Source organism: Lampetra planeri, chromosome 50, assembly GCF_965212315.1.
Source record: "Lampetra planeri chromosome 50, kcLamPlan1.2.h2, whole genome shotgun sequence".
In the NCBI taxonomy this organism is placed as follows: domain Eukaryota; kingdom Metazoa; phylum Chordata; class Hyperoartia; order Petromyzontiformes; family Petromyzontidae; genus Lampetra; species Lampetra planeri.
Genome location: NC_136156.1, coordinates 2,519,023 through 2,546,805, shown reverse-complemented (window position 1 = coordinate 2,546,805; position 27,783 = coordinate 2,519,023). Strand labels below are relative to the sequence as shown.

Below are 27,783 nucleotides of genomic sequence, written 5' to 3'. Positions count from 1 at the left end.
CAAGGAACAGCAAATTGAAATGGCTTAGGCTGTAGTTGTGTCTAAGGCTATGTGTGGAGGGTTATTTTGAAAGGGTTAGGGCAAGGGTTAGGGCTGGGGCGATAGGAACAGGATTGCAACTAAGATTACGGCTCGGGTTAGAATCCCGGCTTAAGATTTGCACCCGAATTGGAACGAGGCTGAATAAAAAGGTGAAAAGATAAAGGTGCAGTCCTGCAATTTCCTGCTCGTTCCACTGCTGGCAAAAGGGCCTCCACTCAAGGGAACTCTAGAGCTCCTCGCTGGAGGGTATCCGGCCTAGACAGGATTACCTCCACTTTACCCCACCACGCATGACCTGTCCATTAACCAACAGCGGTCGACCCATTTGTCTTTGTGGGTTGACAAGTGGCGGGGAGGAGATTTTGAAGAAACTTTACCCCGTTGTTTCAATTGCCACGCCGGGAGATCGAATTGCTCCAGCGAACTCTCAATCGCGGGTCCAGAGTCCTAAACCGATGCACCACAGCAGCGTCGTGAGGTTGAATGCTCGGGCGACGGGTTTTTATGATCATCAAGGCCACGATAAGGGACAGAATTAAAACACTTGTGTAGCATCGGGGCTAAGAGCAGATACGCGGATGTAGTTTTGGATTAGATGGGGAAACCAGGATAAAGCAGGACGTGAGAAGTGGGGCATTTGCTGGGTCTCCGCATCCAATATTGTCACCCGGAACTGCAAAGTGGCTTTGGGTTCGAATCCAGAATTCGTACAAACTGGGTTCTCAAGCGTAGAGCATTAATGGTCTCAGCCTGTTTGCGCATTACATTTACGTTTTGTTACTTTTACTTACAATCGGCTAATTTCAGGTGAGCGAATGTAAAATCTCAGCTCAATCGACATGTGCAAAACCCTCTTTCCAGGGCATATACGAAGTGCGTCACTGCTATGGATAAAATGGCTTCAAAAATAGCTCTGTGTGACGTCACCTCCTAGGGCCTTTTTCTGACCCAGCGTGGTTCACTGCTCGTTTGCGAGAGTTCTAAACGGAAATGTCACAGAGCCTCATGACATGGAACCAACAAGGGTGAAGGGCGGCGGGGGGGGGAGCAAAAAGATATTTCGAAAAAATTAAAGTATCAAAGAGTTGCCGCGTAATATAAAACATTCGCAATAATGTTCTGCATAGGCCCATTGGACCCTGCGACGTTATCCCACGCGCGCCACAACACGTAGGGAGACATCAAAGACAAAAAGCCCGTATAGCCTTAACATACTGCAAGTGCTGTTAGCGAGCACCTATGAAGGCCGGCACGGCACACGAGGGGTGGTGGGTGGTCAGCACCGCACCCGGCCGCCTTTGTAGGGAGACATCACAAACGGAGTCACACGCAAGCGTGTAAAGGGCCGTCTCAAACAGAATCAGAATCAGAATATGTATTTATACTGGAGGAACCCGCTCACCACGCTGCATGGCCACGAAAGAAACCGAAGTGGTTCCCGTTTCGCGCCACCGGCAATAAACCCGAGCACGGCGATCGTAGCTTGGACCTCAAATGCCACCGCGCTCCGTAGCGCGACACACTCGCCGTGCAGCTTCACGGCGTGTCACGCGTCGAACGCGGCACGCGAGGAGTGTACGCGCTACAAAGCGCTTGCGTGTGCTCGCAGGCGCCATGGCGAAGTCAAAGCAAAATTGGAAGACGACAAAAAATGCACGCCGCCCACGAGTCACGCTGACACACAAAATACAAAGATTAACCCCCCCCCCCCCCGTGTAGCCTGAATGGGCTGTTGGGTCAGTGCTGTTAGCGAGCACCTATGAATGCCGGCACGTCACACGAGGGGTGGCGGGTGGTCAGCACCGCGCCCGGTCACCTTAAAAAACCCGAGCGCCGGTATTTACACACACCACACTCGGCACTCATTTAAGGCCCAGTCGACCTAGGATAGGCCCAGGACCAGATCACATTTTGGATGTTGGCTGCACGCAGGAATAGAACTCTGGCCGCCGGATTCGTAGCGCAGCGCGCGAACCGCCACGCTGGCGCTCCCCACAAACGCACGCGCAAGCAATACCTCAAAGAAATACAGTGCAGTAAACATCACACGGTGTTTGCAGAAAATGAAGAATGGGGTTCAAGGCTGGGGCTGTGAAGACCTTTGCTTTGGAAAAGCATAATAAACTGGCGTTGCGCTCAGACCAAACGAATTGTGCTTTCTTTTGCAACCGGACCGAGCAGCCTCCGCTGAAATTCCACGACAATATAGCGAGGCAGCGGAAAACGCCATATACGTTGACCACATGTACACGTGGGACTTTTTTTTATGAAGGCCGCTCGTGGCTGGGAAGGCTGCACAGAGCCCCGAATTAATGTGTGGCGAGCCACCCAAACAGTATTTGCTCATTTAGGTCTCACAAAACAAAAACTTGTTCAGAAACTGAATTCAGTTGGGGGCGAACCGTGGGACATCGTGCCGAACAACGCACGGCACAACCCGAGGACGCATCGGAGAGTTGGTTCGGCATTTGTCGGGCAGTGCCGTGTGGGGGGGGGGGCATTGTAAACATCCCGACCACAACCGCCACACAGAGCGGCGTTTTGCGAGCAGGCAGCTACAGGAGGCCCAGATTTAAGGCAGCTCTCGCTTAATCTTTGAACAAAAAATAAGCGGACAACAATATTCCTCCTTCGCATATCTGTCCCGCCACGTAAAAAGAAAGATTTATTTTTACACATACCATCAGCCACACGGCCTTCTGGGAGTACGTAACTTCAGCCACGTTGGTTCAACGCACCAAAACTCTGGAACGGCTTCGACATTCAGTGTGTCATCAGCAGAGGATGCTCGTTGAGCCTCATTGCGATGGTGGCGATGCGGCGAGTGGTGGAGCAACGCGCACCGCGCCTCACCGGGCGAGTGAGCGCTCACTCCCCCCAATCGCACGGGAAGGTCGAGAGCGCAGGTGGAACGACACAAAGCATGACCTAAGGACGCTTGGATTTATGCCGGAGTCCCCGATCGTACGTCTAAAAATCAACCGTTCACTCCGAAAGAATGTCTCCCAGAAATGAAATATGCTGCTCATGGCAGGGGCAGATGGAGGAGGTTGGGGGGGGGGAACTTCCTTGCTGTGCCGCTTGGCTGAGGCTGTGGGAGAAGCTGCGGCGCGCGCGTGCACATGGCAGCTTGTCGCAGCTTCTATTGCTATCGTAAACAACACCATCGTCGTCATCATCCCGGTCGTCTAATATTCATACCCCACCTCCCATGCAGTACGTCTCGCGCCGCCGGAGCAAATGAGTGCTTGAGAAAACTAAATCAATTCAGTCAAAAGGATGTTTCTGCTCAAATGGGTGTCGATGCGGTTACTCATCTGCTGTTCATAGTCAACGTTCCTATGACAGGAGCAGGTCTATCCATTTGGACCACTGGTGACTTTCCAACAAAGCGGTGCCTATTTTATCGACCCCAGAAGGATGATGGGCCGAGTCAACTCCCAGCCAGGATTTGAACTCGCAACCTTCCCGATTGCAAGCAGCTCGCCCGATCGTCGATGTCACCTGGCAATTAATTACTCGGTAAGAAAGTGACTGCAGACCAAATACAATGTCCAAACAAAACACGGAACACGATACACAACAAGCGATCTTCCTAGTCCCTTCTCAACACGTGCCGAAACCGTCTCAGTCTCTCCTCTCTTAACCTTTTGGAGAATATTAGTAACCCGCATGTGCGTAAAATGTCTCAGGAATTGGCTGTGTCAGGTGGAGGAGGGTGCACGACACACATTCTACTTACACGGCAAAGGGACACAAAAATCAACTGTGATTATTCACAACAACTCCTCCGTATGGTTCAAACGTAGGCCGCCACTTCTGCAAAAAACGATTACTGTACCCGGGCGGTTATTTGTGCCATCCCAGCCGAGAGAGACCCAAGCTAAACTAAACAATTTATTTTTATTTTACCAAGTAAGGCCCACTGAGATATCGGTTTGGTTACACTACGTAGAGTTTGAAACCGACGACCACATCCACTTGCAAAAACATAAAAAAATACAAGTAAAAAAATGTATATTTCTTTAACGAGAGACGGACAATGCAACAAAAATTCTAAAGTTTAAAAATGGTTGACATTTTTCCAGTGGACCTCGTATAGGATTGAGTGTGGAAATTTTTCTGGAGGGAACACATACACCAGGTATGTATATATAAAACAAATGATCTCTCTTAAACACTTCCCCCTTCTGTGCATGCGAGTAAACACGTGGGTTCATACCAACGTCAAATTTATCTTTCTGCGTGAGCATTTACAATTCTCGACAGCACCGTACAACAACAAAACAGTTACGATTTTTTTCAGCTGGAATAAACATGCACATTTTTTTAAAACGAACACAATCCAGGCTTTTTGGTATTTCAAGGGGCTGCATTCAAATTGTGCCAAATAACGAATTAAATTGAAGTTTTAGGGGTTACCCTGAGCTATGCAGCAAATCTTAATAAAAATATATATTTTTAATATCGTACCTTTGGTCTGCTTGGAAAATCATACTCCAGTCTTGAAGAATTTCCTGCAAAACAGAGCGATGTCTGTTAATTTTAAACCCTGCAATGCCAACATGATATTAACACAAACGATAGAGTGTCCAAGTAGGACTCGGCAAAAACCAAGGGTTACATTTTTAACAACAATAACATTCTTGACTGGGTTCCACAAGTGAGGTGAGCAGTGGCACGGTGGTTAGTGTACTGCACTATCAACCCAATGACGACCCGAGTTAGATTCCTGGCCACAGCAAAGATCAGTGGCTCGTGGTATATCATACCTGTCAACCCATACGGTTTACCTGTACTTTTGTACAGGGAAATTGAGTTTTCAGGTCCATACGACGTACAGCCGTTTCAATACAGGCAACAACAAAACATTGTCTATGTGTTTGTGTTTCTCCCTAGTGATGGGACTTTGTCGGATGAACGTTGAGATTTATAGGGGCACGGGGTGACCAATAAGGTCAGAATTGGTCTGTAATGAGGTAGGGGGCACTGATAAGGGTTTGCCAGGTGTGGTATCTGAACCGGGTTCTGGAGACTTCCATGCCAAGTTAACGGTAACCTCCCGAGAGACTTCCTCTCATGAAGGTCCTTCAATCCGCAGTGGTGGGAACAAGTAATCTCAGGGCTGAACCTTTACACGGTTTTTACCCTCGATTTGCTTAGGTCAGCAGTTTACGTAGCGCCCATGGGCAATCGCAACGATGGACACGCGGACAAATGAATCTGGACAGGCAATACGCATCCCGTGGTCATGCAGGGACCCAACAAAGTGGGTTGCCGTTGCCACGTCACAATAATATCAAAAGCACGAACTCAGGAAAAAATTGACGGTGAAGACGGTGCGCTCTCGGCACCTACTCGCTATGCCCCCCCCCCCCCCCCCCCCCCCCCGACGGATGTAGAGAAATAGAATTCTCCAGCGTTAATAGCCAGAATAATCTTCTTGGTTCTTTCGGTACAGTCACGTAGAAGGGAAATAATAAAATAATAAAATAATACAAATAAAACATAATAACATAATTCTCACGACGTTTCGGCCACAACGCAAGCAGCCGTCCTCAGGTGAAGAACAGGTCTGTCGGAAAGACAGCGTCTGTCGGAAAGACAGCGTCTGAATTCAGACGCTGTCTTTCTGACAGACCTGTTCTTCACCTGAGGACGGCTGCTTGCATTGTGGCCGAAACGTCGTGAGAATAATTTTATTATGTTGTATTTGTATTATTTTATTATTTCCCTTCTACGTGACTTTACCGAAAGAACCAAGAAGATTAATCCCTTCAGTCACGAAAGCTTTAAATCGAAATTTAGCCAGAATAATGTTTAATAGATTGGAAATATTCCTCACTTGACAGGGATCAAGCTATGTTCACTTAGCGGAGACAATGAACCATTTGTGAGTCACGATGATGATTGCACCTTAAAAAGCTTTAAACTGTCTTTAAATGGTTTTAAACAGTTGTTGAAAAAACGCCTCCTGTTTCATGCTCATTATCATTACTCTTTCAAGAGCCTCATAAGAGGCACGCAGGATGCTTAAAATGTTATGAGTTTGTGAGATTTTTAAAATGCCGCTGACATTCAGCCGAATTCCCACAAGACTTCGGGGGAGGATACGTTTTTAAATTCCAACGGTACCCCGCGGGACTTGAGAAGAAACACGGGGCACTCCTTATTAGGGTTTGTCTATAAACTCTCATTGGATGCTGTAGGCAAAACCTAAAATAAAAAATAAAATGGGACGCCGGAATTGTGATTTGAAATTTTGAGGTGCAGCACCGACTACAAGTTTCTGGTTAATCGTGGGAAATGAAAACGAGGTCCTCTGGTTCGAAAGTCAATCTCCCAGCAAAGAAGTTGAAACACTTGACAAGTTTCTTAACCGCCGCGTCTGTCAACCCAGCAGTATAAATGAACAACGCCACGGTGTCAAACAGCAGGTCGCGTGCGGTGAGGTAAAGTGTGTGTACTCCCATCTTTTCATGAGATTGTCTGGCCAGCCTGCAAGAGTAGCCCAAATACCAGCCATAGGGTGTTGTCCAGGGCCCCCAAACCTCCTCCTCGTGTGAAAGACCCTACTGCAAGCAGCAGCAGCGGCGTGTACAATAAATTAGAACGACCCCTCCTTCTGCTCGAATCCTCCCTTTACCGGGTTGAGCAAAGGCCTCACGGCTACAAGATCCTCCGTTTTGCGCCGTAATTCATGTTTATAAATGAGAGCACAAAGCGGGGGCCACCGCCGCGGCTACGCAAGGTTCAGCCAGGGATCTCCCCAGGGGCACATCCAGCCAGCAGCGCTCCCTCCGTGTCTGCAAAGGCAGGGCGACGCAAACCTGCATGGCTTTGTGCGTACACGCATATGTGTTTGTTTGCGTGCGCTTGTGTAGCGGTTAGCGAGCTGAGCTCCGAACCCGGCGACCCGAGTTCGGTTCCCGCTCACGGCCTAAACCGGGTGACCGATAATATTCGGACCGGTCCTGGGCCTCCCCAAGTACTGAGTTATTGAGTTGCTCGGCATTGTTTGTTAGCGGCCGTGTTGTTGTTTATGTTCAGGCAGGCCTATGGAAGAGGCACCATGGCCCCACCTAAGCCGACTTAAGGAAGTCGTACCACACAACCAATTTTTTTTAACCTCTCCTTCCAAGCCCCCTCCGGTTTACGTCAATGCCGACAGTTGATTTCAACCGATGTGTTTTTGCCAAGCGAAAATACTTACGGCGGAGCTTCGTTTTTTGTGTGCTTTTAATAAATAACTAAAGATGTTACTGGAAATGTATATCCCCCAAAGAGTACAGTAAGTTTTGTTTTCACCGGTTTGTGTTATCTTAGTTTAATATACGTTGTTTACACACTATACTTTTTACAGCACGCTAGAATTAGTTTTAAAAACCTGATTTCCTTGTAAAAAAAATAAACATTTTCAGATCATATTACTTGAACGTTTTATTGGTTTGACTAGAATTTAGTCTGCAAAAAATAAGAAAAATTCCTCCACTGGAGCCTATGAAAAACTTTTATACGGTTATGCAATACTTTGACAGAAAGGATAAAGTCACGGAGACTTGAAAGATCTTATAAATAATTTCAAGAAACAAAGAAGCTCACAACCAAAACGACAACTCTGCGTTCGGAAACCCCGATTCAATTCTTTCGACGCCGACCACGCAGATGCTGAAAAATACAGTCGGATTAAACTAACGCGATTCCATTTCAGAATATGTCTCCGCTGCAGACGTCAGAAAATTCACAAGGGCTTCGATTAAATAGAATAACTTGGAATGGCCATCGCCATACATCCGTCATGTAGTCGTACACGAAACTGGATCCCGCGGTGAAATCTGCCGAGCATCGCAATCCGCTCTGTCAGGACAGAGAGGGCGAGAGAGCGAGAGAAGCCGAAGGACCAACGCATTTTGACTGGGCCACCACTCCCCCACTCTCTGCTCCAAGTGGAACACACGCACGCACACGCGCGCACACACACACGTGTCATTTCTTACGAAGGTCGCTTGCGGCTTGGAAGTCTGCAACAAAGTCTCTGATGAATTTGCGATGAACACCCCCCACCCTCCCCCCACAAAGCAAAAGATTTAAGAAGGAGGAATTAAGAGTATGCACAAGCTAGCACTTGCAGCTTCGTTGTTTTCAACAATGGTTATGGGCGCAGCCCCTGCAATGGCTTTATTGCGCCGCTGCTGGCGGAAGGGGCCTCTCCACTAGAGGGAGCTCTAGAGAGCCCCCCCCCCCCATCCAGAGGGTATTTTTGGCCTACTCTTCCACGCTGAGTTGGGGAGCGTCCACACTTTATCCCACCCGCCGCATGCGGCCCTTGCCGATCTCCTTGACCCCGGCGAACCCATTTATGCCGCTGGGTGGACAGAGGTGGACGATTTAGGGGACGAGGAATACGACGGATCGAGCTACAACTTCCACGTCGTGGCATCGAATCCGACCCGGTGACACCGTGACGGTTATCCCCCATTGTCAAGTTGAAAAAAGAAATAAACTTTCGACAATGTTTAATGTCCACGTGTGCTTCGTTAGCAGTGTAAAGTTGCCGCGGGTGCACAGTTATACTGGGAAGAACAACAATGCACTGTACTTTATTTTATTAACTCTGAGGGGAGTGTGGTGGTGCTGTGGTCTGCGCTGAGCGCTATTAATCCGGCAACCTCGGTTGGATTTCCGGCCAACTTAATCAACTCGTACTGACGAGCATAGGGAAGTATGGTCAAATATCCCAATAAATAACGTGGCATGAAGAGAATGGAAAAATGGTTGAACATTGTTGTTACTATCATGATTATACATTTTATTGCTGTATTATTAACAATGTTATGCAAACTTTCGGCCACAAAAACCGCAATAAAGTGGGTATCCAATTATAGAAACACTATCGGATATAGCGTTAGAAATAAAATCCCTTGCGAACTCCACATGAATTATTAAGAGTCCTACTCCAATGGAGGAGGTGAAATGCCTACAGTATTTTTAATGACGTTTTTACAATTATTAATATCATTCCCCTCTCACTCCTACCCCCCAAGCACCACGGACTGAAAAGTTGAAAAATTTAAACGTTGCAAAAAAAATAATCTCCCACCCTTGGCGATTTCTCTCCCAAACTTTCCTTTCGGGTGCAAACCAGCAACATTTAACATTCTTGGTGGTTTTTGTCAACTCCCTTGCCCGTTTCGCAAATGGGTCGCGACAATTATTCCCGTCGCGATTTATTCTTCTCGGCGAGAGCTTCGTGCCGGGTCAACTTTGAGAGCCCGACAATTTTCCCCAACGTCGGAGCTGCGTTCATCTTCTTGGTTCTTTCGGTAAAGTCACGTAGAATTGAAATAATAAAATTATAAAAATAAAACATAATAAAATAATTCTCACGACGTTTCTGCCACAACGCAAGTAGCCGTCCTCAGGTGGAGAACAGGTCTGTCGAGGAGACAGAGTCTGAAGGAGCTGCGTTCTTCCACGAACCGTCGAATAAAATGTCGCGGCGATTTTCCTTTTTCTTTCTCAGACACGAACGCGCAATTCGCCCGCCAATCGCCTCGTGAAATGTCCCCTGCAAATTCGCGCCAGCTGGCGTGTGCCGCCTGCTATCAGTTGCAAGTTGCAAAATGACGCCGATGACAAAACACCGTCACCTACACTTGCATTAACCCCTTTTGGCTTTGCTATCGATGGAATGTTTCAACCCGCAATAATGATGCGATGCAGTTACAGCAACGGCGAATCAGCGAAGCAGGCTACGGATCACTTGCAAAGCCGCGTTGCACACCAGTACCGTGGCATTTGGTGGGGGGGGGGGGCCGTGGTGGAGAGGCTGGAAGGGGCCGACCACTTTTCTTAAGACTCAGTTCCCTACTCTTTGGTTCTTTCGGTAAAGTGACGTAGGTAGAAAAAATAAATTAAATTAAATCACGACGTTCCTGGCGCAACACAAGCGTCCGTCATCAGGTGGGACAACCACAGCAAGAAACAATTGCTGAATTACAAGCAGACCGTGTCGCCCCCCTTTTTTTTCTAGAAGACTTTGCAGTTTTTTCCTGCATGTTTCTGTTTGCGCATAGTCACTTTAAGATGTTTTCTTGTTCATGTTTTTGTTTGTTGCAGTTGCACCCGATTCAAGAGCCGAATGGCTCACAGGGCTATATACCAAATAAATGAAACTGAAACTGAAGAGACGTCGTGCTTGCGCCGCCAGCCGCAGCATTGGCTTGGCTACGAAGCGTTCGCAAACTCGGCACACGACCGAGGCGGCCCCCGCAGTCACATCGCGGTCTCGCGCACCGATCAAGGCTCCGTCCGACGGCGATCGCAGGACCTATTTCCAAGCCAGACGCTCCGCACGCGCAACGTAAAGCGACGTGCATTCACGCGACTTCAACCTAAGACCACGGAGCGCTGGCACGAGAGCGGGGGGCTTTAGGGGCCCCCACGTGAAGAGGGCAATAAAGTGCGTTTGGTAATTCATGGCGCTCCGCGAAATGTACATTAAAGTCTATTAATGACACCTGCCTGAGAGAGTGCTCGGAAATGCCAAGGCTGGCTCGTTTGGGTTCATAAAAAAGTGGGGACTTTTAATTCGCCCCGCGTGTACGGAGATTACACGGGGGGGGGGGGGGTGGCGACTCGTTCCAGTGCCCTCACTGGGGCCAGGATGTGGTCTGCGGAATCGCTCAGAAACTGGTGGGCCACTCCTCTCATGCCCGCAGGAAGCGTCTCGGGGGGGGGGATGGGGGCGAACCCGTTGTCATTAACGAGCTCGAGAGAAACGTTTGGGTGTGCGTGGGCGCTCGTGTCACCAGACTTCGCATTGTTCTGGGTGCTCAACCCCATCCACCAAAGTTGAGTCCGCCAGACGGGCCACTTTGAGCTGTTCAAAATAGAAAAAAAGGATGAATTTTGCTGATGTCTTGCCCGAAAGCGGGACCGGTTACCCTTCGAGCCACGGCGGCAAGACAGATCACGGCAAAACGCACCGCAACAAACAAAATCTTACTCAAAAGAAACTGTTTCCGTTGTTTAGCACCGTTCGGTGTTTTTGGCTTTTAAAAAAAATCTGAAATGCTAATATTTTGCAGCGCCACATCTAAACTAAAATTCTACTTCAAAAGAAGGCGGCAGCTTCATCCATGACCGCACTAGCAGAACGTTTCCAAGGTTAAAGACGAGGCATACACCAAATCATGGCAGAATATTAAAGGAGCCTTACAGATTCCGATACGTAATTTGAAATCCAATTAGTCAACTGTGAACATCTTGTAAAATATAGAAAAGTAGTAGAATATGAATAATGGTTTCACACCAAAAAAAAACTCATAAAAGTAATTCAACGTACAGTGTGTAATAGAAATGGAATAATCGTTGATTTAGTGGACACACCACTTGGATAACAACGAGGCCAAATAGCTTATTTTATGATTTTTAAGAACTGGCACATTAACTCTTACGTGGTTTTATGCTGGTTTTATGTGTTAAACAAATAAAATTAGATTGAGGTTCCTTAGAATGTTGACCTGCAGCGAGCTCACAAAAATATTAAGAAAAGTTGATGAACGTGGGATGTCATGGTTCACACACTGGTTCGTTCTCTCTGTCCAACCAGCAGTATCAACGGGTAACATCGCAGATACACGCTGGTCTATCGGCAGGTCATGTGTGGTGGGGTAAAATGTGGGTTCTTCCATCTCTTTCCAAGACGACTGGACAGTGTGGAAGAGTTGTCTAAGTCTCCGACAGAGGAGTTCTCAGAGCTCACTCTAGTGGAGGCCCTTCTGCCAGCGGTGACACGAGCAAGCAATTGCAGGGCTGCGCCTTCACCTTCACCTAGTTCAATGTACACAATGAAGGGTATTTATTTGTCCTAATTTAGAATGCTTAATAGACCTTTAAAATGTTAATGTGTAATTCAATTTGTGTTGTTTAATGTTTTTTTTTATCTCGAGAGTAAAAAGTGTCGTAAAATCCTCCTCCCTGCCTGACACGGTTAATCAATAAAGTTGTCACGTGTTGAGCAAACGTGCCAATTTATTAATTGGTTCAGCACGGTACACATTTTATTTTCGCGATTTTACCCCGAAAAATCAATTGGCAAATCATTATATTGGTCGTGAAAGGCTGCGTGTTAAAATAGCTAAACGTGTTGTTGCACGCTGGCACTGCACACATCTGTTTGGTCAGTTGGCAACTCATGCCTCGAATTACTCACCGAGGTTCATTAACATTGCGGCTGGGTGGCTAGGTGGGTGGAGTGCTTAGCTGGGTGGCAGGGTGACTGGGTGGATGGATGGTTGGGTTGTTGGCTTGGTGGGTGGCTGGGTGGGTGGCTAGATGGGTGGCTAGGTGGGTGGAGTGCTTAGCTGGGTGGCAGGGTGACTGGGTGGATGGATGGATGGGTGGATTGTTGACTTGGTGGGTGGCTGAGTGGGTGGCTAGATGGTTGGCTAGGTGGGTGGAGTGCTTAGCTGGGTGGCAGGGTGACTGGATGGGTTGTTGGCCTGGTGGGTTGCTAGGTGGGTGGGTGGCTAGGTGGATGGGTGGCTGGCTGGGTGGTTAAATGGGTAGTAGAGTGGCTGGCTGGCTGGATGGACTGGTTTGGATGAAAGCAAGGTGGTAAAGGGCTGTGAGTAAGACTTGTGAACGTGTACAAGGGCAGCCGAAAGCCGCGTGGAAATTTACTGCCGTGAAATAAAAACCCTGCGGCGAGCAACGTGAATTCTGCAAATACTTCTGAATCCATTCTAATGCAAAACGTGCATTACATTTTCGTTATCAATTATCGGTATTGCCAACACGTTGAGTAACGCCGCAAAACAAACACAATTCTGCAAACGTAAGTGTGTAGTTAGTGCTGCACTTACCATATAAAGCATATTCTGCGGTTGTCACCGTGAGAGTAAAACAATTACAGTTGCTTTTCATTAACGCTCTAAAGCCGGAATTTTTTCTAAGCTGACATACACTAATAATCTGAGCACAGGAAAGTAGTCAGTGGCAGCTTCCAGCACTGCCACTGTTAATGGGGCATGCCTGAATGTGTGTGTGTGTGCGCACGTGTGCGTGGGGATCGGTGGCACGGTGGTGAGCGCACTGCGCTACGAACCCGGCGACCCGAGTTCAATCCCCGCTCGCGACCAATAAACAGTGGAATATTTGAACCCGTCCTGAGCCCTCCCCTAGACTGACTCTCGAAATGAGTACCAGGTGCCGTTGGAAAAACATCAGCGCTGGGGAGACAAAGGCGGCCAGGCGTAGTGATCCTGGCCACACCAAGCCCTCTCGTGTGCCATGCCAGAAGTCAAAGGTGCTCATTAAATGGCACTTTCCCCAACAGTCTGTTAAAGGCTACACTGGGGAACTCTGTCTGGTATGTGCGTGCGTGTGCATGCAATTGCTCTCACACCAGTGTTTTATTTTTGTCAGTGATATACGAGCCGAAATCAACACAGAAGTGTAAGCCAGCCAGGAAACAAGGAAACGCTCCGCTTTACCGCCAGCGGTAATGAAATTATCAAAAACAACAGAACTTCCAGTGTGCGTGTCTCTGGGCCTTTCGGTAGCTGCTTTAGATCTCCGGCATAGCCCTGATTTCTAGTACCACAGCCCAGGAATGTGTAGGCCGATCCCTGACCAAATGTGACAGCCAGACCCCCGCTGAGGAATGCGTGGGTGGGTGGGGGGTCCAGCAAAAACAAGTAATTTAAATTGTTCTGACTTTTTTTGTTGGAAGATATTCCTCCCCATTTGTTTTCACGTGGAATATTCATACAAATGAGGCAAACACGAACGAAAACAATGAAAGCAGCTGGCACATTTACAATTTCTTAAATAAGAGGGCGAAAGTCTACGGTAAAAAAAAAACAACGGTAAAATTAAACGGCGTCTTAAACCTCTCCTAGGCGTTGCCAATACGTAAATTTCAGTAACGCACGATAAACACAACCTGTAATCTAACGGCAAGGCGCGTCGGTCATAATTCACCTCGGCTCAAAATTATTATTCACACTTATGTTTGCTGGCTTTGCTAAATGTTTCTTGCGAGCGGGGCAGGCAGGCGGGCGAGCGAAAGAAATACTGTCTTTTTCATTAAAACCTCGCCGCGCAAGATTAAACAGGAAGTTCTGCAAGCCAAGTCATTTCTCGGCAGTTAAAATACAACAGAAACGGACGCCCCCTTTTTTTTTGGCAGAAACGCTTGGATGAGGCAGCATCGGGGCTCCGCGTCATTGGAAAGTGATTGATCCAAGTTTGATAACATACGCCAGTAGTTGATACGGTCTCTGCGAGTTCACGTGCGCTGGAAATGCTCTCCGTCTCTCTCTCTCTCTCGACTTCTGGGATGGCTCAAATCTCCGAGTTTTTTAAAAATCCTTTATATTAAGTTCACTTGCTTGCTTGCTTGCGCGCTTACGACCGTGCAAATCTTTCGGTCGTTTTTTAACCCACTTCCCGTGATCCAATCGAGCTGACATTTTGCACACAGACTCGTTGTGCGTGACAATTTATTTTCGTGAAAATTTTTTTTTCCAAAATTGTACACTTTTTAGGAAAAAAATAATTATATTTAATTACCAATTGCTTAATGGTGGCAGCCATTCATCTGACCCATAGGTGGCAGCCATCTCAAGCCAGAGGACGAGAGGACTCTAGCCGCCACGCATATAAAGGATTTATAGTGAAAAACTTTGTTTTTACGGGTTAATTTTTTAAAAACCACCTATCTGGGCTGAAAATCAAGAAACGTTACTTATACCTAGGTCAGCTGCCAGCGTTGCATCAGGGTAGAATTTTTACAGTTTTTCTTAAAAAAAAAACTTTGGCATCCCTCGAGATCCCAGTCAGGCATCACCAAATGCGTCCCCACATTGTGCCACTTGCCATAGGAATGTGGAATTTCCATCAATGACGTGGGGGGGGGGGCTTAACATGGAGATCACCACTTCACACGTAATAACCAAGGGGGGGAGGGGTAAATATTTTTGTTTAATTCCTTTTTTTATTTCAAATAAAATACAATTACTGCAAGTCTGCAGCTCCTTCGGTGGCGGGAAAATAGCAAAAACGACAGAAACCCTCTCTCCCCTGAAGCCCTCTCGTTATATTCTTAGGTTTTTTCGGTAAAGTCTTTACCGAAAAAACTTAAGAATATGAATCCTTGCAGTCACGAAAGCTTCAAATCTAGAACCCTTTCGTTATGGCCAGCAGACATCGTCATTGACATTTAAGCTCCTGAACATATCGCAATCATACGCAAGACTAAAATAGAACCGTCTCAAGTCTTGTTCTGCACCTCCCCCTCACACCACCGTCACCAACCCACACGATCCAGAGAGGTGAAGTATGGTCATACACCCCTCAAGGCCCGCAAGGGTTAACAAAGGAGCCCCCCCCCCCCCCGCATCCTGCAATGGATTGACAAACCGGGCTGTGAGTACAAAGACAAAGATCCCCCGTATAGCCTTAACAGAGTGTAGAGGCAAGTGCTGTTAGCGAGCACCTATGAAGGCCAGAACGGTACACGAGGGGGTGGGTGGCCAGCACCACGCCCGACCGCCTTTGTCTCCCCAGTGGCGATGTTTACACACCGCACCGGGTACTCATTTGAGGCTGACTCGACCTAGGGTAGGCCCAAGACCGGTTTAGATAATCGTCACTGGTGTTGGCCGTGAGCGGGAATCGAACCCGGGTCGCCGGGTTCATAGCGCGCTGCGCTATGTGTGTGTGTGTGTTATGTGAGTACAGAACACACACACACACTTTTGTGCTGTTATAATATTCACACGAGACGAATCATAAACACTGGATGCCTTTTTCGTTTGCGCTTTGCTTTATTTGCAAATTTGGATCGCCTTAATTTGTGTATTTGTGCTTTCACGAGCATTTATTAGCAGATTTGTTTAGCGATTTATATATTTGTTTGTTTACGCATTCGCTTCGGCATATTCTGGCACAGGGGATAAGCAATCCAGTGCTGCTCCAACTTTAAGGGGAGACTCATACACGCTTTACTACCAGATTCAGCCTGTGCCATGGGCACGCGCACACACGCCTACCGCTGAGAAGGGAGCATTGTGAGAGGTGGCCCGTAATGGCCATGTTGAAGTACCGGGCCAGGAACACTGGCATTTTCGGTCCAAATCCAGGAAAACCCTAGAGAATAAATTAGGCGCTCATGCAATTGGCCGCGTGGCTGAGGGGTCATTGCACTGAGCTTGCACTGCTAAAAAATGTTGGGTTTAAATCCAGGCTTCAGCCGCCCGTCATTAAACTGGGTTGTATGTATGCACGTTGAACTTGTTTCGCACTTCGATTTAAAGCTTTCGTGACTGCAGGGAATCATCTTCTTGATTCTTTCGATAAAGTCACGCAGAATGGAAACAACTAAATAATAAAAATAAAACATAATAAAATAATTCTCACGACGTTTCGGCCACAACGCAAACAGGTCTGTCGAGGAGACAGAGTCTGACTGTCTCCTCGACAGACCTGTTCTCCACCTGAGGACGGCTTCTTGCGTTGTGGCCGAAACGTCGTGAGAATTATTATTTTTTAGTTTTATTATTTTTGTTGTTTCCATTCTGCGTGACTTTACCGAAAGAACCAAGAAGTTGTTTCGCACTGTACGTAGCCAACCGTGCTAATTGGAGGTGCGGGGGGAAGGAAAACAAAGCTAATAACAAAAGGGAGTTCTAAAGAAATTAGTTTTAAATCGAGATTAAATTGCATAGCTCCAGCGGATTCCTAATGTCGGGAGGGAGAGAGCGTTGCAGATGGCCTCGGGGTTAGAGAGGAGAAGGTGCAGCCCTGCAATTGCTTGCACTCGCTACTGCTGGGTGGAATATTCTCCACTAGAGGGAGCTCTAGAGAGGCCCTCTTTAGAAGATACTTCAGACTTCTCGGTTCTTTCGGTAAAGTCACGTAGAAGGGAAGTAATAAAATAATAAAAATAAAACATAATAAAACAATTCTCACGACGTTTTGGCCACAACGCATGCAACCGTCCTCAGGTGAAAACCAGGTCTGTCGAGGCGACAGAGTCTGAATTGCACACGCAGAAAAAAAACCCTCCCAACTTAAATTCGATTTTAGCACTTAATTTGTGTTTTTTTCCCTCTGAGCTCTGGGACCAACACATCTTGATTTGACTGGCAAGCGATGAACAATCTTTGCAGGGAGTTAAAAACTGCATCCCTAATGACGAAGCCAATTGCAGTGACTTGCAGACAGAGTTCTAATGTCATCTTCCAAGGCTGCTCTCCGACACAGGGTGATGCACTGCAAGCTGCAGACATTCCGAATGGAAATTTCCTCACGTCATGGACAAGATGCTGATAGCAAGGAATATAAATGGGGAGGGGATAATATATGTATATAATACATTTAACAAGTTAATTAATTTTGTACGTAGGCTTTAACAGACAATATTATGATTCATAATTCGTCTCTTTAGGGTAAGATCGAAATTAACTCATTCTGAATCGTTTAACAGCATCTCAATTGTAGTGATCTCAGTTCGCTTGCCAATGACTTAACACACACAAAAATCACAAGATTGGTTTTTGATCTAATTTGGCCTGGCACAACTGTGAAGATGAAACGGTATGAATAATATTAGCAGGGGAAATTACACGGAGAAAAAAACCCACTCTCAACAAAGTACGAAGCAACGCTTGTCTGCCGTTAGGGTTAGAGAGCAGTTTCTAAGTAGTAAGAATTATTTAAAAAATTATGCCCTTCATGTATCCAGCAAAAGCCTGCATAAGTCTCAAGACTTTGTTTTGAAGAGGGTCTCCATTGCTGCACTAGGGATGTCTGCCCAATACCGTTAATGAGGCGTTCGGCTTCACGTGGGAAGAAACCCACTGCGCGTACAAGCAGAACGATAAAATTCGAAATTCCGCACAGATGAATTCAATAATCCAGTGCTGCACTCCATAATTATCCTGCCCGCTTCGCAATTTCGCATGATCTGTTTTATTCGAGAAAACAATCAACAACCAGTCGAGCAAAAATCGACTACGTCAATCGATTACTTTAATAAAATCGGATAGCCCAGCTCCAGCGGAATACAACTCTCCCAACCGACCCTCGGGCATCTGGCGAGAGGGAGATTACGCCACACTCCCTCCGGGGAAAGCGCCGCATCCGCCCTCGGATGGGCGACGGTTTTTAGATGAAGAGCATCGAGCCAGGAATTGGTCCTCGAGCACAAAAAGTGCCTTGCTACAAAGGAACGACGCAACAACACCTTGCGTGATCTGGACGAGGAGTCAAAAAAAAAAACATCACGCAAAACTCCGGTCATCCTCGCAGCAGCGGCTTTTGGCTAACCGGTCGAACAAAGACGGTCACCGCATCATCGCGCGCTTTCCGATGCGCTTTTGAGGCCGTCTGGAACGCTCTCCCTTCCGATATTAGGAAGCCACCAGAGCTATGCACTTTTAAATCATCTAGATTGAAAACTCATTTCTTTAGAAATGAATTTTGAGTCTAGCTTGTTGTCCTTACCCCGGCACCTCCGATGAGCACGGTTGGCTACGTTACGTACGGTGATAAAGAAGTTCAACAGACATACATACAGACATACATCCATACACATCCATACATACATACAGACAAACATACAGACATACAGACAGACATACATACAGACGTACATACATACAGACATACAGACATACAGACATACGTACATACATACAGACAGACATACAGACACACATACAGACACACATACATACAGATATACAGACATACATACAGACATACACACAGACATACAGACATACATACACACAGACATACATACAGACATACGTACATGCATACATACAGACAGACATACATACAGACATACAGACATACAGACACACATACAGACACACATACATACATACAGATATACAAACATACATACAGACATACAGACATACATACAGACATACATACACACATACATACACACACACATATATACACACATACATACAGACAGACATACAAACGACATACATAATGCCTCCCCACCCTGGGGGCTGCTCCACCCGCCCGGTCGGCCCAACACGGCAACCTGTCAAGGCCGACACAGCGCACCGTTGGACTGCCAAAAATGAACACGCGATGTGACAGCTCTGATCATGTTTTTGTGCCGTCAAACGCTTCATCCTCCCTTAAAAGTTGCGCTTCTTGTTACGAGCTCAGGGGGATACAAAAAATGTTTTGCCTAAACGTGCGGCAAGAACAAACAAGGCTGTACAAATCACAATCACGCGACGTGACGAGCCCGCCGATGGAAGCACCGCTAACTTCGAAAGAGATACATCAAATAATAATGACGATGATGGCGAAACGATGGGAATGATGACCCACCCCGCTGCTTACAAAGTGAGATCAGCGCGAAATTTGAGATCGGCACGGCGGTAGACCGGTTATTTTCATGCCGCGGTGTTCGTGGGCGGATAAATTGGACCGTGTTTCCTGTGAACGCTAAATTTTCAGGGGTGCACTGCGATGTGGTGGTGGGAGGGGGGCTGCGTAGAGTAACGAGCATCAGGGAGGTAATTCTTATTCCTCTTTTGCCTTCTCCCACCCAGCATTAGTCTGCCCTACAGCCTCCTCTGGCTACAGTGCCGAGGCCATCACTCACAAGAGGCTCAGTTACAAAAAAAGAGATGAAAAAAAAGTGGTAAAGGTGCGGCCCTGCAAATTGCCCTCTCACGCCACCGCCGCCGGAAGGGAATATCCCCTCCACTTGAGACGGCTCAGAGGTCCCCCGTCCATAGGGGGGGTATTTTTTGGCCTACTCTTCCACGCTGGCCGGTCCGTCTTGGGAGAGGAGGGGGGGAGCCTGGTTTTGACCGCCGCCGCCAGCACTGAGAGGTCCTCTTCGGTAAATTTACTTCGAAATCAAAGAAGGTCCTCTAGTTTGCCTCGACTACTCAGGATGCTCATATCAAGACTTTCCCATATAGCCCCTACGCAGCCATCTATCGTGGTCACCCATTCCTCATCCCCTCGCCCCCTGCCCCCCTGCCATCGAGATCGTTCTCGCTCATGCCGTGTTTTTTAATTATGTTAAGCGCCTTGATCGATGGCGTTCCATAAATACAAAACAGGACAAGGTAAAGAAGGCAAATCTCCAGCCCTGCGGTTGTTTCTTCGCGCCGCTACTGGCAGGACCCGAGCGGGTACTTTGGCCAACTCGTTTACGCTGCCCAGAGGTCATGAGGCGTGACCACCTCCACTCGCTAACACCCCCACGTGACCACCTCCACTCACTAACACCCCCCACGTGACCACTCTAACACCCCCCACGTGACCACCTCCACTCACTAACACCCCCCACGTGACCACCTCCACTCGCTAACACCCCCCACGTGACCACTCTAACACCCCCCACGTGACCACCTCCACTCACTAACACCTCCCACGTGACCACCTCCACTCGCTAACACCCCCCACGTGACCACCTCCACTCGCTAACACCCCCCACGTGACCACCTCCACTCGCTAACACCCCCACGTGACCACCTCCACTCGCTAACACCCCCCACGTGACCACCTCCACTCACTAACACCTCCCACGTGACCACCTCCACTCGCTAACACCCCCCACGTGACCACCTAGACTCGCTAACACCCCCCACGTGACGACCTCCACTCACTAACACCTCCCACGTGACCACCTCCACTCGCTAACACCCCCCACGTGACCACCTCCACTCGCTAACACCCCCCACGTGACCACCTCCACTCACTAACACCTCCCACGTGACCACCTCCACTCGCTAACACCCCCCACGTGACCACCTCCACTCGCTAACACCCCCCACGTGACCACCTCCACTCACTAACACCTCCCACGTGACCACCTCCACTCGCTAACACCCCCCACGTGACCACCTCCACTCGCTAACACCCCCCACGTGACCACCTAGACTCGCTAACACCCCCCACGTGACGACCTCCACTCGCTAACACCCCCCACGTGACCACCTCCACTCGCTAACACCCCCACGTGACCACCTCCACTCACTAACACCCCCCACGTGACCACCTCCACTCGCTAACACCCCCCACGTGACCACTCTAACACCCCCCACGTGACCACCTCCACTCACTAACACCCCCCACGTGACCACCTCCACTCGCTAACACCCCCCACGTGACCACTCTAACACCCCCCACGTGACCACCTCCACTCCCTAACACCCCCACGTGACCACCTCCACTCGCTAACACCCCCCACGTGACCACCTCCACTCCCTAACACCCCCCACGTGACCACCTCCACTCCCTAACACCCCCCACGTGACCACCTCCACTCACTAACACCTCCCACGTGACCACCTCCACTCGCTAACACCCCCCACGTGACCACCTCCACTCGCTAACACCCCCCACGTGACCACCTCCACTCCCTAACACCCCCCACGTGACCACCTCCACTCGCTAACACCTCCCACGTGACCACCTCCACTCACTAACACCTCCCACGTGACCACCTCCACTCGCTAACACCCCCCACGTGACCACCTCCACTCACTAACACCCCCCACGTGACCACCTCCACTCACTAACACCTCCCACGTGACCACCTCCACTCCCTAACACCCCCCACGTGACCACCTCCACTCGCTAACACCCCCACGTGACCACCTCCACTCACTAACACCCCCCACGTGACCACCTCCACTCACTAACACCCCCCACGTGACCACCTAGACTCGCTAACACCCCCCACGTGACCACCTCCACTCGCTAACACCCCCACGTGACCACCTCCACTCCCTAACACCCCCCACGTGACCACCTCCACTCACTAACACCCCCCACGTGACCACCTCCACTCGCTAACACCCCCCACGTGACCACCTCCACTCCCTAACACCCCCCACGTGACCACCTCCACTCACTAACACCACCCACGTGACCACCTCCACTCCCTAACACCCCCCACGTGACCACCTAGACTCGCTAACACCCCCCACGTGACCACCTCCACTCGCTAACACCCCCCACGTGACCACCTCCACTCGCTAACACCCCCCACGTGACCACCTCCACTCACTAACACCCCCCACGTGACCACCTCCACTCACTAACACCCCCCACGTGACCACCTCCACTCCCTAACACCCCCCACGTGACCACCTCCACTCACTAACACCCCCCACGTGACCACCTCCACTCCCTAACACCCCCCACGTGACCACCTCAACTCACTAACACCCCCCACGTGACCACCTCCACTCACTAACACCCCCACGTGACCACCTCCACTCCCTAACACCCCCACGTGACCACCTCCACTCACTAACACCCCCACGTGACCACCTCCACTCGCTAACACCCCCACGTGACCACCTCCACTCACTAACACCCCCACGTGACCACCTCCACTCACTAACACCCCCACGTGACCGCCTCCACTCACTAACACCCCCACGTGACCACCTCCACTCACTAACACCCCCACGTGACCACCTCCACTCGCTAACACCCCCACGTGACCACCTCCACTCACTAACACCCCCACGTGACCACCTCCACTCGCTAACACCCCCACGTGACCACCTCCACTCGCTAACACCCCCACGTGACCACCTCCACTCGCTAACACCCCCCACGTGACCACCTCCACTCCCTAACACCCCCCACGTGACCACCTCCACTCACTAACACCACCCACGTGACCACCTCCACTCCCTAACACCCCCCACGTGACCACCTAGACTCGCTAACACCCCCCACGTGACCACCTCCACTCGCTAACACCCCCCACGTGACCACCTCCACTCGCTAACACCCCCCACGTGACCACCTCCACTCACTAACACCCCCCACGTGACCACCTCCACTCACTAACACCCCCCACGTGACCACCTCCACTCCCTAACACCCCCCACGTGACCACCTCCACTCACTAACACCCCCCACGTGACCACCTCCACTCCCTAACACCCCCCACGTGACCACCTCAACTCACTAACACCCCCCACGTGACCACCTCCACTCACTAACACCCCCACGTGACCGCCTCCACTCCCTAACACCCCCACGTGACCACCTCCACTCACTAACACCCCCACGTGACCACCTCCACTCACTAACACCCCCACGTGACCACCTCCACTCGCTAACACCCCCACGTGACCACCTCCACTCACTAACACCCCCACGTGACCACCTCCACTCACTAACACCCCCACGTGACCGCCTCCACTCACTAACACCCCCACGTGACCACCTCCACTCACTAACACCCCCACGTGACCACCTCCACTCGCTAACACCCCCACGTGACCACCTCCACTCACTAACACCCCCACGTGACCACCTCCACTCGCTAACACCCCCACGTGACCACCTCCACTCGCTAACACCCCCACGTGACCACCTCCACTCCCTAACACCCCCACGTGACCACCTCCACTCACTAACACCCCCACGTGACCGCCTCCACTCGGTAACACCCCCACGTGACCGCCTCCACTCGGTAACACCCCCACGTGACCGCCTCCACTCGGTAACGCCCCCCACGTGGCCACTCTAACACCCCACCCCGCACACAACCTGGTGATCGGCCGCGGCGTCGACCATTTCCACTGCCGGGTGGACGGAAGAAGAAATGGGAAGAAGTCACATTCACATCATTAGACCTCCTTTGCCGGTACCAAAGTATAGTAATAGGGGGTTTCCCCCTTTTTTCTGGCAACAAAACTGAAACCTCTCTGGTCTAGAACCAATTGAGACGAGGCTCAAAAGAAAGCTGTCTCTGGTGTGGACCAATCAGTTTCAAAACTGAAACCTCTCTGGTCTAGAACCAATTGAGACGAGGCTCAAAAGAAAGCTGTCTCTGGTGTGGACCAATCAGTTTCAAGGACAATGCAAATATTATCAGAGTGTGTTGTTTGTTTGCATTTTGACCACAGGCATTGTGGTTAATGCAGACAGGATTCCTTGTAAAAAGGTTTCAGTTTTGTTGGCAGAAAAAAGGGGAAAAACCCTATTATTAAGTCACAATTACGTCGCGTGCCTGGCCAAAAAAGAACGGAGGACCGTGAAAGAAAGATAAACAATCACGGCAAACGCTAGAGATCACGCCCCCACCCCCCACCACCTCACCGTTCACGGGAGAGACCGGTACCGAAAGTGCAAAGTGGCAGTGTAAGGACATTTGTTGCAAACTGCCGCAACGGGAGGTCCAAATCGAACCGGCGACGTCGCGATCGGCAAGTCCCAGGGCGCTCGCCGTCCCTTGGCTTGCCGGGGTATTGAGGACATTTCTCACGAACGCTCGCTTCACCTGAGCGACGGAACAAAAGCGGCCCATCGCAACGGGTTTCTTTGTCACCTCCCCTCGGGCACGTTATGATCTTCGGCAAAAAAGGAGGACGGGGAGGGGTGATACAATGGCACGCATATAATGAGCATAGAAGCGAGAGGATTCTGCAAGGGAGGGGAAAAACGCAACGAGGGAAATGTCACCTTGAGATGCGCCGTGCAACGGGCGCGGTTCGGGGTGCACGAGCCGAGCGCCATTTTTCTTTTTGTTGCGCGCGGCTAAAAGATTTCGCGCGGCCACTGCACGTGACCCCATCTCCCCGGCGCGGCAATGTCACACGTGGCCGCGACGGCAATTAGACAACGACGCTCAGTGGGTTTTGGAGCTGATAGATACCGCCAGAAGCGGACGAGCGTCGAATTAATGCCTCCTTTTTTAAAGTCTGGCGCGCCTGCGTTTTGCTTTCATTAACAATTAAGGAGTTGCGATTAATTACGTGCCAAAGCGCAAATTCTCCTTGCTAAATTGGATTCAGGGTTAATTAAAATTTCAGCTTGTTGTGGCGCGGGTGGGTTTTGCTCTCCCAAGCAAAGTGGGGGGCTGTGGGAGGGCTGGGGGTAGTTGGGGGGGGGCACGCTTTGCCGTGACTTCTGCAATCGCCCGAGGTCACCACCCCCTGGCCTGCGCGTCGTCTTCGTCGTCTTCGTACCCTTCGGCCACGTGGGTGTCCAACCCCCCCGCCGATTTGAAAACGAAGAAGCGCCGTCTGTTGAAGGGTCTCTCTCCCATTCGCTAAGCCCGCGACAACAACGACACTCGCATGAAGCGCCGTCAGGAAGGTGAAGTGAAGGCACCAGCCCTGCAAGTGGCTCGTTCAAGCCTCCCCTCTCCCCTACCGAGGGGGGTGGGGTGGGGAGCGATTGAGAGCACCTCGAGGTGGTGTTAATTTGGCTAAATTTTCCATGCTGGTGGCCAGACGTCTTGGAAGAGTGACGAATTGGCACGTTCTGTTGACGTGACAACCCTTACTAGTTGTCTGTGTCGGGTGGTGGCGGCTTTTGACGACACATTCATATATTTACGCGATCTAACCCAACAACCTCTATTATGGATGATATTGGTCGCGAAAGCCTACAACGCCGTGGAAGAGGTGGAGAGTGCATACAACTTCGCCACCCTACCGCGCGTCGTGCGACCTTCCCATCGACGAACTGCGGGCGTGTGCACTCTTTTATACTGCCGGATGGACAGAGGCGAGAGAGGAGGGGGTGGGTGCGTTTTTTTTAAATGTAAAAAAAATTCTAAAATTATAAATCAAAAAAAATCTCAATAGTCGCCCGCAGCTAACGAAGAAAAACTCTAGGGTCACGCGGAGCGGAGGGGAGGGGGAGAGATCCTCATCAATCGCAAAAAAAAGATCCTCATTACTAGTCATCCCGCGAGTTGTAAAAGCGATACTCGGGTTGGTGTACATATGAAACGCGGCGTCCTCCCCCCACCCCTCACGCCTGCTGTCCCCAGTCTCTATGAAGCCATTGATATATAATTCATGGCTCATGCCGGCAGCACCAACACACCCCCAAACGCTACCCCCCCCTACCCCACACCTTCGCCTTCATGCTCCAACACGTTTATTAGAAACCCCTCCCCCACGGCACATCTCAATCTCCGGCAGCGATTGGTCTTCGGCAACAAAATTTGAGAAAAAAAATCTCCAAATGCTTGCCGAGTTGTCTTTAATGAGCCATGCAAAGTACCCGCACCACGCCAACGGCATATGCCGCTCGACTATCTGAACAATCTGCCCACACAAGTTGACTCGGGCCACTGTAATTATATTTGTACAGGACTTTGAAAATTCCATTTGGGAAGGCAGCCGAGGTTCGGAGATGGTCGAGTTTGAAGCTTGGGACAATTAATTTGTGGGTGCTGCTCGGTTTTGGTGTGAAATTTAAAATCCGCGCGAGTTTGAAAATCCAAAACGGATCAGAAACCGCCACTCTGATGTGGTGTTGTTATTCTTCTTCCACTTTAATATCTGGGCCGGATACTGCCCTCGTGTTCAGTATTGCTGTTATTGCTACTCCACTGAAATTACATGAACTCGTGCATTTACTGTACTTAATCCACAGCAGCTTGTGCCATTGTGGTGGCAAATGCCTTCCTGTAAACGTTTAGTCTTGCAGATTAAATACTTTGTAAAAAAAAAATATTAAACCACTTCAGGTTATTTATTTTTCAATATGCAATCTTGCATTAATGTACACATCTGTAGTGCCGCAAAAGCTTTGCGTTGTGAATTGAAATTTAAAAACAAATATAGTATCAGTCTAATAAATAAAACAAATTATCTTCTGCTCATTGAGTCTATCGCGCTTGCTCTGTGTCTGGACCTAAGCTAACCACAGCAGAAATCGTTTCAACACACAAAGCTCTGGACCAGTTTCAACCTTCTGCGGCTCATCAACAGAGTGGGGCGTGCTCAACAAACACACTGCTGGTTTACCAGATGTCTATTGGCGGGTTGCCTCTCTCTCTACACCATGGGGCTCAGTTAATGACTTTCCCGTTAGAGATTCATGATTAAAACATAATAAAATAAAAGAATTATTTTATTATGTTTTATTTTTATTATTTATTACTTCCCTTCTACCTGACTTTACCGAAAGAACCAAGAAGACGAATCCCTGCAGTCACGAAAGCTTTAAATAGAAGTGGGTTAAAATTTAGTTACAAGATTTGAGGATACAACGACAACAACGACGACAATGACAACAAGAACAGCAACAACAGACAGAGTGAGTTTAATGAAAGCGTGTAATAAAAACATGTTCATAAAACCTCTCCGAGCGGTGTATTGGAGGCATCCGTGGTTCTGAGTTATGTAACACGTGTTACTCACAACACTCCACAATAGCCCTCGGTTATGGTTCTATACAACCGGGGCAAGTTTTGGTGTCCCAGTCTCTCTATTCTCATCCTTTGCTTAGCTCGTCTCATTACCAATTTTCCAAGCTTCTCGTACATATTGTAAGTCGTATATATGATATATAACTAAAGTAAAAAAAATTAGTTTAGTTTATGTGGCATATGCGAGACATTGGCACTGTTCTGTGGAGAAGTGTGATATTGCATCGACACGCATGATGCTTTTAAACGCGCGCTTAATCTGGTTCAATGATTATAACCCGTTTAAAATTCAGCCACCGGATTTTTGTAACTGCAGTATAATTCCACGCACAAACTCCACACAATCCTTGGGACCGATGTCTCTCAAGTAACCAGCTCCAAGACCTCTCAAGTTGAAGAGAAATGACATCTCAGCCTGCTCTCCCCCGGCTCAGTTAATGACTTTCCCGTTAGAGATTCATGATTAAAAATGTATTTGGTGAAACGCACAGCCAACGGGGGTGTTTTGGTTGTTGTGAGCGATTGTTTTTTTTTGT

General features: G+C 49.1%; 1 protein-coding gene across 1 annotated transcript in view; it reads right to left on the bottom strand.

Annotated features, from left to right (window-relative positions):
• UST (uronyl 2-sulfotransferase) overlaps positions 1-27,783 on the bottom strand; it is a 137,066-nt gene that overhangs the window by 96,213 nt on the left and 13,070 nt on the right. The window contains exon 2 of the mRNA XM_078616225.1: positions 4,516-4,559. Coding sequence (XP_078472351.1) covers positions 4,516-4,559 — 44 coding nt within the window. The remainder of the gene's footprint in view (positions 1-4,515; positions 4,560-27,783) is intronic.